This window comes from Archocentrus centrarchus, chromosome 8 (assembly GCF_007364275.1).
Source record: "Archocentrus centrarchus isolate MPI-CPG fArcCen1 chromosome 8, fArcCen1, whole genome shotgun sequence".
NCBI lineage: Eukaryota > Metazoa > Chordata > Actinopteri > Cichliformes > Cichlidae > Archocentrus > Archocentrus centrarchus.
Genome location: NC_044353.1, coordinates 7,396,306 through 7,412,422, shown reverse-complemented (window position 1 = coordinate 7,412,422; position 16,117 = coordinate 7,396,306). Strand labels below are relative to the sequence as shown.

The following is a 16,117-nucleotide window of genomic DNA, read 5'->3' as shown; positions in this document are numbered from 1 at the left end:
CCTATTATTATCAAAGTTGATTTTTTTTTAAAATGTCTGCAACAAGGTAACATTGTTCTGTTAGTTGATCCCTACTTTGCATGTGGCTATTATTATTATTACTTAAAACATGCGGTTACCCCAACTGGGCCTTCATCAAATCAGCTAAGATGCACAGGAATGAAGGCCAAACACAAACTACAGAGAATAGGAAGGACAAGAGGAACAACATTGTCATCCCATATGTGTCAGGCTTGTCAGAGAAACTCAGAAGAATTTTGTCCAAGCATGACATCTCAGTATACTTCAAACCAAGTCACACCCTAAGACAAAAACTGGTTCATCCCAAGGACAAACCTGCCAAACACAAGATCAGCGATGTAGTGTATGCTGTTCAGTGCAGTGAAGAGTGCTCGGACCTCTACATTGGTGAAACCAAACAGCCTCTTCACAAACGAATGGCACAACATAGAAGAGCCACCTCGACAGGACAAGATTCAGCAGTACATCTGCATCTGAAGGAAAAAGGGCACTCTTTTGAGGATGCCAATGTTCACATTTTGGACAGGGAAAACAGATGGTTTGAAAGAGGAGTGAAAGAAGCCATCTATGTCCACTGTGAACAACCATCATTGAACAGAGGAGGTGGATTACGTCACCAACTTTCCCCCGCTTACAGTGCTGTCCTGAGCTCCCTTCCCAGACATCTCAACCCCCATTCACACCTTTGTTCCAGTGACCTCAATAGGCCACAGGAAACAATGGAGCGGAGTCCTAAATTGGTTTCAACTGAAACCACTGATTAAATATGACCCACGCCCCCTTCACACCTGGGCACATGTGTTCACGCACAGGATCAATAGAGGGTCATAACCACCTCCAGGGGACTACGCCCACAGGGGTTTAAATACCTGGGTCTCTCCACCTTTTGGTTGAGAACTGAAGAAGCCTTTCGGATGAGAGGTGAAACGTCTTCAAGAAACAAAAAGAAGTCCAGTCGCCTTTTTCAAGCTCCAGAGACTACTATGACCTGGATGACTGAGAATCTACACAGACATATTATTACTTATTCTACTGCAGTATTACTTATTTAGCGAGTTAACCAGAGGTGGCCAAAGTACTGATTCTGTACTAAAGTAGAAGTACAAGTACTTGTGTTAAAAAACTACTCTGGTAAAAGTTGAAGTACTGGTTCAACTTCTGTACTCAAGTAAAAGTAGAAAAGTACAGGCTCTGAAATCTACTCAAAGTAAGAAAGTAAAAGTAGCTCCTTGAAGGACGTTTCTACCTCTTTCTCACATCTTTCTCCATCTGAGTGAAGTTATGGCTCATTCTTTGCTCTCCCTTAAAATACAGCAGCTGTTCTTTTAGCTCGCAGACACACTGTGAGACAAACTGCAGACACCTTTTTTGTCCTTTACATTTACTGTCACTTATTTTCCTCACCGTTCCGGCGTGCAGCCTCTATGTAAAGCGCAACTTCCTCTGGTTCCCCCAGTTTATTACAGGGGGAACGGTATCTGATGGCTTTATGTCACCCATCACATACCGTTCCCCCTATAATAAAGTGGGGGAACAGTAACTAATGACCCAATGACAGCCATCAGATACCGCTTTTGCCGCGTGGGCGGCGCGGAGCGGCGAGGAGACGGTGGGGAAACAGTATCTGATGGGGAAACGCGACTCGACGGAACACCGGTCTCCGTGCGAGCGTTGCAGGAGCCTCTCCCTCTACCGTGTGGGGTGTCTGGTCCCTCCCTCTCGCCCTGTTGTTCCGACTTCCAAGAAAAAAACCGCTCGCAGTGCCAAAAAGTGATTTCCGGTAATTGCCAGAAAATGATTGCCGGTGTTACGTCGAGCCGCGTTTCCCCATCAGATACGGTTTCCCCAGCGTCTCTGCGCCGCCCACGCGGCAAAAATCGCGCGTGCTTGTTCAGCGCTCGTAACCACACCGCCGTGCTTGAGCCGCAAGAGAACTACGGACACCGTGAAAGCTCAAACAACGTGTTCCCCTGTGTTAAACTGGGGGAACACATCCTGATGGCCCAGGGACAGCCATCAGAAACCGTTCCCCCTGTGTTAAACTGGGGGAACGGTATCTGATGGCTGTTATTAGGCTATCAAGATGTGTTTACCCAGTTTTGGGTTATATAGAGCTATCCGCATGGGCTATATGGAGTATCTATCTATCTATCTATCGATAAACATCTAAACATAGAGAGAGAGAGAGAGCGCACGTATCTGATGGGAGCGCATTTGCAAAAAGTGGGACAACTTCGCCGAAACACGTTGTTTGAGCTTTCACGGTGTCCGTAGTTTTCTTGCGGCGCAAGCACGGTGCGCTGGTTACGAGCGCTGAACAAGCACGCGCGTTTTTTGCAGCGTGGGCGGCGCAGAGACGCTGGTGGGCGGCGCAGAGACGCTGGGGAAACCGTATCTGATGGGGAAACGCGGCTCGACGTAACACCGGTATTTAAACTGTTGTAAATTACTTGCTGATCTATAATCTGTGGGAAATATGTCAAACATATCTCTCGTGAATGATATCAAGTCATTTTGAGCGAGAAACAACATTTCTGTTACAAGGTAGAAGCTGCAATCAGTTTTTGGCAGTGACTTTTATATAGTCTTTATTTATCAGGGTAAAAACTGTAATTTATCTTAAAAATGTCTTATCAAAGAGAAATCTGGCCAAGAGGGCAGCAGAAAACCCAGACGCATTGAACCTAAAGTAACGAGCTTGTTTTAAAAATGTAAGAAGTAGAAAGTACAGATACTTGTGTAAAAATGTAGGGAGTAAAATAAAAAGTAGTCAGAAAAATAAATACTCAAGTAAAGTACAGATACCTGAAAAATCTACTTAAGTAGAGTAACCAATTCTTCAGAGGTGTAGATTATTTCCAAAACTTTACAGTCGCACTGCAGTCGTTCCTGAGTGAAGCTGCACTGAATGAGGTCACTTATTTAAAGCATAAAGCAATAAAGCTAATAGTACCAATTCCATTCAAGTTACCAAACGTCAAACTATCAAGTACCGCCAACCTTCTGATTAGTAGGTGACCTGCCCTACCTCCTGATAATTAATTAATTAAAATAGTAGTAGTTAAAATATGGCAGTATTATAAATACAGAACTGTAATTTGAGTAGATGTTGCCTTTAGAGTTGTACAGTAGAGTGCAACCTGAGTGGATCAGGTGTCACCTTTAACAGTTTTCCCATAAATACACGGCTTTTGTCTTAACTTTTTTTTTTCCAAAACTACACACTTATATGAAATACAACTGAATAGGAATGGACATATTTATGGTTTTTAGTCTTTGTGTGTATAGTACAGTGAGCAGAAAATTAACCTGGACTGACACATGATACATATTGAACATAAAGTACAGGCACCCATCAAATCATTTCTGTAATGACAGTTCAAAATGATAAAGAAATAACACACTGATAACCTAAATAATCAAAATTGATTAGACTGAGTATTTTGAGACTTTGCATTAATTTTTTTTCTGAAATATGCAGCAATATCACATGGCAGTAACTGTGTACAGAGAGCTGAAATCCAGTACAAATTTGGTCACCTCTTCAAGGCTAGGTATGAGTTTTAATTATTTATAGTGTGTAATATAAGGATGATAGTTTATTATAATTTGCAGTATAGCAAAAACTGTGCAGTAAAAGATCAGAATCGCAGGATAAGAAACTTCTGAAGTTTCTGGGTCGCTCCGCGCCAGTACCGTAATACCTGCAATAAAAACCCGTTAAAATTCTACATGGGTCCGACTTCGCAGATGGGGGCTCATTTGACCGCAGTGAGACACAGATATAGAAAAATGGTTGTACGCCACAGTTCACGGCTCAGAAACCCTGCAAAACTTTGCAACAGCCATACAAGTCCTGAAACACTGCAGCACCTCTGTGCTCGGCCACACGTCTCCACTGTAGCCACAGACATCTGATCAAACTCACGCAACGCTGATTTTGCAGAAACAGTGAAGACAGCCCTACTTTAAAACTGAGCAGAAACACACAGTAGTTTGGTTACTGTTCGAAAGCTGAAAGGTCTTTGGAGCCTACCGTGCTGTGGAGAGCTCCTCTTTGATCCACGCCTGAAATCACTGTCACTCTGGTACTTTCACTTTCAGCCTTATTTGTGTTTCTGCGTGTCGTCATCTGGAGTTTCCAGACTCGGCGGGACTTCATTTAAATAGGCCAAAGATCTTGATGACAATTTTAGAAAGAGAGGAGATGCTGATGCAAGGCTGCGGAAATTCCCAATCTCCGATGGGAATCACCTTTCACTTTACTCGTTGTTCCAATTAATTTATCAACCAGCACTGCTGGTGGGACCCAGGACCCAGTGAAGTCTCACCGAAGAACGGTTTGATCTTTTCTTCTTACTTTCTTAAAGCCAGATTAGTTAAAAACCAGGCTGGCTCACATTTTCAGCAGACTTTCAGCTTTTATTGAAGGAGCCTTATAAAAATTTAGCATCAACTGTTGAGAAATTAGTCATTTTATACGCAGCCCCCCCCCCCCCCCCCCCCCCCCCCCATTTCCAGAGATTCAAAAGTACTGAAACAAAAGTGAATTCAAATTTAAAGAGTCTTTTTAATAGTTGGATGAAAAAATCTTTGCAGGCAACATCTGCCTGAAGTCTGAAAACCTGCAGACATCAAATGCCGCCTTTCCTGTGTCATCATTCTCCATCATGCCTTCATCTGCTGTGTGTTTGTGGGTCTCTCTGCATTCAGTTTTGTATTGAATAGAATAGAATGCCTTTATTGTCATTATACAGGATGTATAATGCGTGCAATAGAAAGTCAAAATAGAAATAGAAAGTCAAAAATAAAAATATAATAATGTAATATAATTTAAAAATATACAGAAAATAAAATGTATTAAAAATACAGAAAATAAGAGAATGTATAAAAATATATATGTTGTAAAAAAATAGATTAAGTGTTTACATATAATAATGAAGATGGCAAATACTGCACTAGTGAATGAATACTGGATATTACACAATATAGGAGTGATAGATTGTTCAGTATGAATAATATAATATTGCACAGTTACAGTGGGTGAGTGTGAGAGTTCAGGGTGGTGATTGCTCGGGTGAAGAAACTGTTCTTGAGTCTGTTCTGGCTTTGATGCTCCTGTAGCTCCTGCCAGAGGGCAGCAGGTCAAACAGTTCAAAGCCAGGGTCTGAGCTGTCCTTGATGTTTTTGGCTCTGCTGATGCTGTCACGGATCAGCTGCGTGGCAGGCAGGAAGGGGACCCCAAGGCAGACGAGGTAGGTGGAAAAACAGTCTTTATTTGGCGTAGTGCAGGATGGAACCAGGAACAAAACCAGAACAGAAAACCAGGACCAAAAGGGAAACACAGAGGAATACGGAAGGGACGCAGCATGGGAGCAAACAACGCAGAAACATCAACGACACGACAACAAGCAGAGAAAACACAGGACTTAAATACACAGAGGGGCTGATGAGGGAAGAGGAAACAGGTGGGAACACAGGCGACGCTGATTACATTAACTGGGGGAAGCAAAACTGAAGATAACAGACATGGACCAGACAACTATCAAAGTAAAACAGACTTGACACCAGGAAAACATAACAAGATGACAAAACAGACCCAAGACCATAGATACAGGGGAGACAGGGACAAAGGGAATAAGACATCAAACAAACTGGGGACTGAAACTCAGGAAAATAAAAACCAAACACAAAATGCCAACGATTCTTTTTGCTGTCTTGACTACCTTCTGAAGCCTCCCCCATCTGCCTCAGTGCAGCTGCCGTACCATACTGTGATACAGTACGTCAGCAGGCTCTCAATGGATGAGCGGTAGAAGGTCAGCAGCAGGTTTGAGTCCAAGTTGTTCTTCCTGAGGACCCTCAGGAAGTGAAGTCGCTGCTGATCCTTCTTGATAACAGCTGTGATGTTATCTGACCAAGAGAGATCAGCAGAGATGAGGACACCAAGAAACCTGAAGGTGTGGACCCTCTCCACACGCTTGCCGTTAATGTAGAGGGGAGCTGGGTCAGTCCTGTGTTTCCTGAAGTCGATGATGATCTCTTTGGTTTTCATGGTGTTCAGTGCAGGTTGTTCTCTGAACACCAGGCTGTCAACTTCAGCACCTCCTGTCTGTAGACTCATCCCCTTGAGATGAGTCTGACCACTGTGGTGTCATCAGCAAATTTGACGATGAGGTTGTTATTGTGGGCCGGACTGCAGTCATGGGTGTAGAGGCAGTACAGGAGGGGGCTCAGCACACAGCCCTGTGGGGAGCCAGTTCTCAGTGTGTGGGTGGAGGAGAGATGGGGGCCAAGTCTCACAGTCTGGGGCCAGTTGGTTAAGAAGTCCTTTATCCAGGAACATGTAAGAGGGGGGAGGCGCAGGGTGTGCAGTTTGGTGGTGATAATGTCCGGGATGATTGTGTTGAACGCTGAGCTGTAATCCATAAAGAGCATGCGAGCGTAGCTCTGCTGCTGCTCCAACAAAGAGTGGAGAGCTACAGTGATGGCGTCCTCTGTGGATCTGTTTGCACAATATGCAAACTGATGGGAGTCGAAAGTGTGTGTGTGTGTGTGTGTGTGTGTGTGTGTGTGTGTGTGTGTGTGTGGGGGGGTCTTTGATGTGCTGGAGAACCAGCCTCTCAAAGCACTTCATGATGTGAGGGCCACAGGGTGGTAATCATTTAGGCTGGTGATGGAAGACCTTTGGGGCATGGGGATGATTGTGGCTGTTTTTAGGTGGGGGTGGGGGGGTGGGGGGGGTGACTGCTTGGGCCAGGGAGAGGTTGAAAATTCTGGCGAGAATCAGGGTGAGCTGGTGGGCACATGCTCTGATCACTTTGCCAGGTACTCCGTCTGGTCCAGCAGCCTTCCTGGGGTTCACTGCCAAGAGCACACGATCACTGAAAGGCTGCTGTGTTGAGCTCAGATCACTTGTCTGAGTTGGCCGCTGAAGAATAACATCTGTTGACCGTTGCTTTGACCGTCGTTATCTGTTTGCACTGTGAAACACTTTTCCATTGGTTTGCAGCATTTACTGAATCTGAGCAGAAGCCTGCACACGTCACCATACATCCTGCTGCTTCTATCAGCAGTCACATCATCCATAAACATGATGGCCCGCCTCACTTATACTAATATCTCTTTCAGCCTCAAATTTAAAGATAGCTTAAATTTCCCTAAAATACAAATTGAACATTTTAGATAATATGTCTGCTTCATGTGTCATGAAATAAGAAAGCAGCAGGCCTCACCTGGCCATGAAACTGCTCGTCAGGCATTTGTCCCATTAGTTTTGAACCTCAAATAAAACAAAAAAGCCAAATGATGCAAAATTTTTTAGAGCTCCTTTAATTAAAGCTGAAAGTCTGCACTTCAGTCACATATTGATTACCTGATTTACAATCCACTGTACAGGCAAAACTATAAAAATGTGTGTCTTTGTTCTAATAATCGTGTTTAATGAATTGCTCGTGTGTGGAACCATCTGCATTTCTCCGCTTGTTTTTGTAGGTTTTTCCCAGTTCAGAGCAAGTTTCACTTTTAATTCCATGGAGGAGCAGTTTGTTTTTGTTTTTTAAAGCCTGTCGTGTTTGGCAGTTTTCACAAATGGAATCATGATCCGAATGCATTTTTGTACCAAACATATTTGATTTAACAAGAAGAGCTCCATACGTTCTCTATAGGCTACTCTTGTTAATGTTTGTTGTTTCTTTTATTGATTCACGACCCAGATGACTGAGAATCTACAGACAGATTTACATAACAAAAAAAAGAAAAACCCAGACTAAACTTATCAGTAAATCATCTGGGTCTGAAACAGTGAGGCACTATGACATCAGCTTACTGTGGCCAAACAGACCAATTATAGCTTATTTGACTTTATATAGTCATGTCTTACAGAGGCCTAAAACCAGACTAAAACAGAGAGGTGATCGAGCTTTTGCAGCAGCAGCACCAAAGCTATGGAACGATCTACCTCTCCATATCCGCACAGCTCAGACGATACACACATTTAAATCTCTATTAAAAACACATTTCTTTTCCTTGGCATTTGGCTGCAGTGCTACCTCCTTTTAGATGATTGTTTTATGGTATTTTATGGTACTTGTTTTAAACGTTTTAATTTTTAATTTTCTTATGTTATTTATTGTTCTTAATGTTTTTATTTATTTATTTTTATTTTATTATTTTATTTATATATTTTTATTTTTATTTAGTATAGTCCTTGGGGTTACAGATCTTGTACAGCACTTTGGTCAACGTCGTTGTTTTAAATGTGCTTTATAAATAAACTTGACTTGACTTGACTTGACTTGACATGTACCACACATCACTAACCATAAGGACGGCAGTCCCACCCTGACCAACTTGGATGCCTACACTAGCAGAGGAGCTAAATTGCTGTCCCTCTATCAGCAGTCTTCACAAACATCCTTAAACATTCTCTTGCTCAGTGTCCCACCCTGCATGAAGTAAACTCCTATCATTCCCGTACAGTAAAAAGCCCCTGCAGACTGCCTCAGGGACCTGTTGCAATACTTGTAATCACAAAATGCTTTGGAAGCCAGCCACTCGACATAACTCCATGCACTAAAAAACAAAATAGATGCGCAAAGGATGACATCGTTACAGGTCTGCACTCTTCCCTCATCCATCTGGAACATAGTGGAAACTATGTGAAATGAACCATCATCCCAGTACTATTTCAGCAGTTCAGTAGCCTGATGGCTTGCAGGTAGAAACCGTCCCTGAATCTGCTGGTGCGGTTCTGGAGGCTCCTAAACCGCCTGCTTGACAGCAGGAGCGTGAGCAATGAATGGCTGGGATCAGAGAGGACCCGCTGGGCCTTCCTCCTACAGCGCTGTTGGTAGAAGTCCTGGATGGCTGGCAGTTCAGACCTGATAATACATTACTGATAATAAAGTTCTTAAAGTTTATGTCTGTGGAACAGGTCGTCGCCACCAAGGTTACAAATTCTCTCGCAGTTATTTCATAATGCTAGCTTTAAAAGGTTAAAGGTGGTATAACATATCAAACACATTCCAGCTGAGATCATAACATGCAGCTGCAGTCGGGCTATAACAAAACCATTTTTGATGCTGATGTCATTTAGCTGATGTCACTCAGAAATGAAGCTTTAAAGTCAGGCTGGCCATTTTGTTTCATGTCGCTGGTATGTGAGGAAGTGAGGGATGCTGGGGATGAGTCGAGGATGTGCAGTTAAAAGGATAAAGGGGCTTTGAAGCACTTTGCACAGACATTTAGAGAGTTCAGCCAGCTCTTATGGCTGCCACTGAGATGGGAACCTGAAGGAATTTCAAAAAGCACCAACTGGGCCTCGTTCACTGATCTGTGTAGTTGTTTTGGTGATGATACAGACTTATAAAAAAAACACACACACAAGTGTGATAGACTGGTGACACAGCTAAGTATACCCAGCTATGAAGCCTCACCGCAACCCTGAATGGTTGGTTAAGAACACGGAGGCATAGTTTCCTTCCTGTGGTTTTTCTCCCCCCACTTCAAAGGGTTTGACATCAACGGTTATATATATGAAAACAAGACAAAGAACAAGATGAGAAACTGGCTGCAAGTATTGAAAGTCCTCTACAGTGACTTGCAAAAGTATTCATACCCCTTGAACTTTTCCATATTTTGTCACATTACAACCACAAACATAAATATATTTCACTGGAATTTAATGTGAAAGACCAACACAAAGTGGTATACAATAGTGAAGTGGAAAGAAAATTATACATGATTCAAAACATTTTTTACAAATAAAAAACTGAAAAGTGTGGTGTGCAAAAGTATTGATCCCCCTTTTCTCTGAGTGCAACCAATTGCATTCAGAAGTTGCCTGATGACTGCTAATGACTAAAAAGAGTCCACCTGTGTGTAATCTAATCTCAGTACAAATACAGCTGCTCTGTGACGGCCTCAGAGGTTGGTTAAGAGAATATTGGGGAGTAAACAGCATCATGAAGTCCAAAGAACACAGCAGACAGGTCAGGAATAAGGTTGTAGAGAAGTTTAAAGCAGACTTAGGCTATAAAAAGATTTCCTGAGCTTTGAACATCTCACAGAGCACTGTTCAATCCATTATCCAGAAATGGAAAGAGTATGGCACAACTATAAACCTACCCAGACAAGGCCGTCCACCTAAACTTACAGGCCGAACAAGGAGAGCACTGATCAGAGATGCAGCCAAGAGGCCCATGGTGACTCTGGACGAAATGCAGAGATCCACAGCTCAGGTGGGGGAATCTGTCCACAGGACAGCTATTAGTTGTGCACTGCACAAATGTGGTCTTTATGGAAGAGTGGCAAGAAAGTCATTGTTAAAAGAAAAGCATAAAAAGTCCCGTTTGCAGTTTGCCAGAAGCCATGTTGGAGACACAGCAAACATGTGGAACAAGGTGCTTTGGTCAGAGGAGACCAACTTGAACTTTTTGGCCAAATGCAAAACGCTATGTGTGGCAGAGAATTAACACTGCACATCACTCTGAACACACCATCCCCACTGTCAAATATGGTGGTGGCACCATCATGCTCTGGGGCTGCTTCTCTTCAGCAGGGACAGGCAAGTTGGTCAGAGTTGATGGGAAGATGGATGGAGCCAAATACAGGGCGATCTTGGAAGAAAACCTGTTGGAGTCTGCAAAAGACTTGAGACTGGGGCGGAGGTTCACCTTCCAGCAGGAAAACGACCCTAAACATAAAGCCAGGGCTACAATGGAAGGGTTTCAAACCAAACATACTCATGTGTTAGAAAGGCCCAGTCAAAGTCCAGACCTAAACCCAATCGAGAATTTGTGGCAAGATCTGAAAACTGCTGTTCACAAATGCTTTCCATCTAATCTGACTGAGCTTGAACTGTTTTGCAAAGAAGAATGGGCAAAAATTTCAGTCACTAGATGTGCAAAGCTGGAGGAGACACACCCTAAAAGACTTGCAGCTGTAATTGCAGCAAAAGGTGGTTCCACAAAGTATTGACTCAGGGGGGCTCAATACTTTTGCACACTGCACTTTTCAGTTTTTTATTTGTAAAAAAAATGTTTTGGATCATGTCTAATTTTCTTTCCACTTCACAATTGTATACCACTTTGTGTTGGTCTTTCACATTAAATTCCATTCAAATATATTTGTTTGTGGTTGTAATGTGACAAAATATGGAAAAGTTCAAGGGGTATGAATACTTTTGCAAGCCACTCTATAATCTTCATCCATCTGAGGGATGGACTGTAAGTGCTAATATCCAGCACGGAAGGCATTTTTAATGAATGAATCATTTAAAAACTGCATTTTAAGAATGGCAAATATGCAAAATACATAAATAAATTCTAAGGGTTTCTTTCACCATGCTGAAACTTGGATTCTTTTCTTCTTAACTTCAACTCTTTTTCCTGCTGACAGAGGTGGGCCTCCACCCGCAACTCGTTTAAATCTTGATCAAACATCACACGACCTTTGAGACACAGAGACCTGCTATAAATAAATGCTAGAATTTCACTCACTGTGAAAAATGACACACCTTTGGACCAATAACACTTCACCCACAATTTAAAGGGGCGTGCCGCAAAAAACCAAGCACCGCACAGCCTCATGAACAGGAGAAACTTGAGGAAGGCTCATCTGTTTTTAATGCCTTGAGGTATTATATCATTGTGATAATAATAATAATAATGATAATATATCAGCTGCAATCAATCAATAAGAATTTATTGCCATTATACGCCAAGACAAGAGAAGCATCTCATACTTTGCGTCGTACAGGCAATATATGAGGTTAAAAAAAAAAAACTTGCATAGTATAGTGTGCACACAAAACTGGATGGAAGCAACAGGTGATAGCTCCCCCTCAGCTGGCAGCTCATGATAATGTTCATAAGGTGGAATAATCAGCCCTGGTCGCTTGGTTGCTATGATACCAGTTCACATGGGTCACAAAGAGATGGGATGGCGCTTTGGGGGATAGAGCATCTGTTTGCACACATCCTGGAGAAGATGAGATACCACAGACACACCAGTAGGGAAAGTAAATTTTTTTATTTAAAAAAACACACCAGATCCATCTGTGGAAGACGCTCACAAAGCCCAAAGTTACATTTAAATGCATTTTAGAGAGAAAGTGACGTACCGAAAAACTGCAACACAAGCATCTTCGTAAAAATCAGGAAAGAGCTTCAAGAGTAGATACAATAATTTTACCAGGTTACACACATCTTACATCACTTCAAATAAGAAAAACAACAACAACAACAAAAAATCCAACTAATGGCCAACTGCTGCCTTTTCTTTCCTTTTTGCAGGCTCGTCATTCAAACTGTTGAGAGCCTGTGCACACCGAGACCATTTATTGGCATTACTGTGTAAGAAAGAAGAACTGTGTATGTGCTGCGCAGAGAAGCAGCCTGAGGCACGGGATCAGCATGTTGGATTTTCAGATCGGATGAATGTTTAGGTTTGATTTGCTGGAGGTTACTATTGGATTAAAACTGAAACAGCAAAGTAACCAACATTTAAAAAAAAACCTTTGCTCAAGAGACAAAAGACTCATTTCCCCTAAATCCATTTATAGAAAATATTCTTTTCCTAAAACTCCCAATATTAAGTTTCAGTGTTTCTAGGAAGTTAAATATGGTCATTCTTTTTAAGTTCACAGATCAAACATCTGATCAAAGTGGTTAAAAAAAAAAGGGGGGGGGAAGAAGAAGTAATTGTTTTAACTCAGCAAACGGCTTCATTTTTACCAAGAAAAAAAGCAGTCCTGAGAAAATAAGGAAACGAGCTGCAGCTCCAAGCAGGCTCCCTCAGGGTTTATGGCTCTGAAGCATTTTGTACTGGTGGTTTATAAAGTTATTATTAGAAAGACCATCACGAGTCTAGAGAGGTAGAAAAGTTGTAGCTAAAAAAAAAAAATGCCTCTGCAAATATTTTACTGAACCAAAGCGAGCTGCAGCTCTGTGAGAGGCTGAAGCAGAGAGGCAGCTCTGGCAGTCAGCACAGAAACATGAAACAGATGCTACACCCTGAAGTTATTAGAACTGTAAAAAGGCGCGATCTCTGAAACACCCAAAGACAGGAGTGCAGTTAGAGGAGCAGAGACGGTTAGGTTAACAACACAAAAGTGGACACTAAGTAAATGTTTGACACTGCAGCTGCTTGAATGCTCCGGCAATGAGAGACTTTTGTTTTTGCCATTCCATCACTGCACATGTAAACATATCACGAGTACCCGAGTTCAGGCACACATTTCTGCAGCAGCAGACGAGCTGCTGTGGGAAAGAAACACTTTAACAGCACCATCAGCCAAAAAAAGTGAACTGTAACTATACTGCAGCTGACAGGAACGTCAATGAGTGCAACTCACCCACCCACCCACACAGCTGATCAGCTGCTCTTTTATTGCTGCTTTGCGGTTAATGAGTAATTCCTGTTTACCGGGTAACTATGGTTAAACTAAAATGTTAATTATTGATTCAGCCTGTGGTAACCACTTGCCTGGAGATCATGAGATAAATCAAATAAATCAAATTGCTGGTGACAGTCCCAAAGTTCAGAGACTTTCTCTGGAAACCTCTGGTCCCATCTGACAGAACAGGAAGTAAATGAGTCCAGTTTGGCCAGAACTTCCTGTTTCATCTCCTCTGTCCTGTTTTAACACTAATCTCTCTTCATTGAACCGTTATAAATGGTGTCAGTGAGCTCTTCACTGTTAGTGAGATTAAGGGCGTCTTAATGCTTTCTGCTGTCAGGGACATTCGTCTCACTTTCTCTGCCTTCACAAACTTCCTCTTCAAGTGATGACATTTGCCCCATTTTATTCATATATAAATATGCATCTATAAGACCACAGGTTTTCATGTTCTCAAAGAAAACAGGAGTTAGAAGCATTTTGCATTCTCAGCTGTTTTGCAAATTCTAAAGCTCGCAATACAAAAAGGCCCGTGTGTGTTAATGAAAAAACTGGATACATTTTAGTGCTGATTCATGCAGAACAGGCCTGTATGAGTCATGGGAGAAACATGGTTTGTGTTTTGCCACTGAGCAGCAAAGCAAAGCAGATGGGAGGTTAAAACCAAAAAAAAAGCTGCTTATCTGTTGGGCAGTAAAAATGTACTGTATGGGTACAAAAAGATATCATTGATTTCACGTTTGCATTAGTCACTGACTTTACATTTGTCAATTAATGTTCTTTTAAGGTGTGATTTGCACACTGAGGGTTCTGAAAAATTGAAATTTATTTTATTTTTTTTACTGCAGCTTCTTGGACTGCGGCTGGCCTGTGCCTTTGGATGACGCCAAGGTTTTGGGATCAGCTGAGAGGAGAGCCATGATGTCTTGCAGAGCCTTACTTATCTGAACGCCGAACCTGTGCGAGTCCTAGAAGGAAAAAAAAAGGAAAAATTTTTGAGAAGTAGACAAAAAATGTTTCTGGGTAGGTGACTCGAAACCACAGGGAGAGAAGAAAGAAGAAAAACAGAACATGGAAAGAGAAGTGAGTAGTTAGGCAAATTCTCTAGGAAGGAAAAAAGGATTTCTGAGACTTTCAAAATAAATAGAACTAAATATCTGCAGAAAACCATCTCATACAATATAAAGAGAATGCAAACATCTTACTTCTTACTCAGCTATGCACTCTTGAACCCAAATCATCCACGAAGAGCTCAGGGCCACAGACCTTGAGTCATTAACCACCCACAAATTTCCTAAATTCCGCTCCAACACTGCAACGAGTGGATTGGGCAAAAGCAGAATCCCACTTACAGTACTACTGGACCTAAAATAGGCATCAGAAACATTTTCTCCCAGAGAACTATACTGATTTATATAAAGCATGTGAAGAGCCACATGCAGACACATACAGGTGCTGGTCATAAAATTAGAATATCATGAAAAAGTTGATTTATTTCATTAATTCCATTTAATTTTGATGATTCTAATTGACAACTAATGAAAACCCCAAATTCAGTATCTCAGAAAATTAGAATATTGTGAAAAGGTTCAATATTGAAGACACCTGGTGCCACACTCTAGTTGTCAGTTATGATCATCAAAATTAAAAGAAACAAACATTTGAAATATATCAGTCTGTGTGTAATGAATGAATATAATACACAAGTTTCACTTTCTGAATGGAATTACTGAAATAAATCAACGTTTTCATGATATTCTAATTTTATGACCAGCACCTGTATAGTACTAAAATATGCAAAATTCCATGAATATGGAAAACCTAACAGAGTTCTTGCTCCAAAACCCAAAAACTGTCAGAAAATGCTTCATTCAGGTGTAATATCCACCTACTGTTAAACTCATGTCTGCATCAGGGAATAAATCTAATCTACAGATTCACAAATATACACCAATCAGGCACAGCATTTTGACCACCTGCCTAAAATTGTGTTGGTCACCCTTTTTGCCTCCAACAGCCCTGACTCATCGAGGCACAGACTCCACTAGACCCCTGAAGGTGTGCACCAAGATGTTAGCAACAGATCCTTGTGGGACCTCCATGGATCAGACCCATTTGTCCAGCACATCCCACAGTCAACACCTCAAACTCGTTTATCATTATCCCGTCAACTCGGCAGTATCCTGCTGTAAGAGGCCACAGCCATCAGGGAATATCGTTTCCATGAAAAGGCGTAGATGCTCTGCAACAATGCTTGGGCAGATGATACGTGTCAAAGAGACATCGACATGGATGGCAGGACCCAAGCACACATCCTGGACACTGCCTCTGCGCTACAGGATGCTGTGTAAAGTAAACATTTTTCCTTTTATTTATTACCAACAACGCAGAAAAACTGAAGTTGAAGAAGCAAATATCTATTTGCATGTCCAGGAGTTTTTTGTGTCTTCTAAAAAAACACTGTGTCCTCCCTGTGTTTGTGCAAATTAATCAAGTTACAGTTGCCTGTACTGATGATAAATAGAACTTATACCAGTTGCTTATGTGAAAGCTAAATCAGCTTCCTCATTTTGCTGACTGAATCCATGTTAGCCACAAGTATGACGGTTCAGATGATAATCAGATGACTCTAACGGAGTTTTGGGAGTTTCTGGAGACATTTTAGGCATTTCTTCTGAAACGCACTCTTTTTTT

General features: G+C 41.8%; 2 protein-coding genes across 7 annotated transcripts in view; both read right to left on the bottom strand.

The window, feature by feature from the left end:
- LOC115784866 (cell wall protein DAN4-like) overlaps positions 1-4,173 on the bottom strand; it is a 40,593-nt gene extending 36,420 nt beyond the window's left edge. For all 6 annotated transcript variants that reach the window (XM_030736234.1, XM_030736244.1, XM_030736238.1 and 3 more), the window contains exon 1: positions 4,058-4,173. In XM_030736234.1, coding sequence (XP_030592094.1) covers positions 4,058-4,153 — 96 coding nt within the window. In that variant the 5' untranslated portion in view covers positions 4,154-4,173. The remainder of the gene's footprint in view (positions 1-4,057) is intronic.
- Positions 4,174-12,035: 7,862 nt separating this feature from the next.
- The window catches only part of cpt1a2b (carnitine palmitoyltransferase 1A2b), a 67,982-nt gene continuing 63,900 nt past the window's right edge, over positions 12,036-16,117 (bottom strand). Inside the window, exon 19 of the mRNA XM_030735138.1 lies at positions 12,036-14,391. Within this exon, the coding sequence (XP_030590998.1) occupies positions 14,263-14,391 (129 nt within the window). The 3' untranslated portion in view covers positions 12,036-14,262. The remainder of the gene's footprint in view (positions 14,392-16,117) is intronic.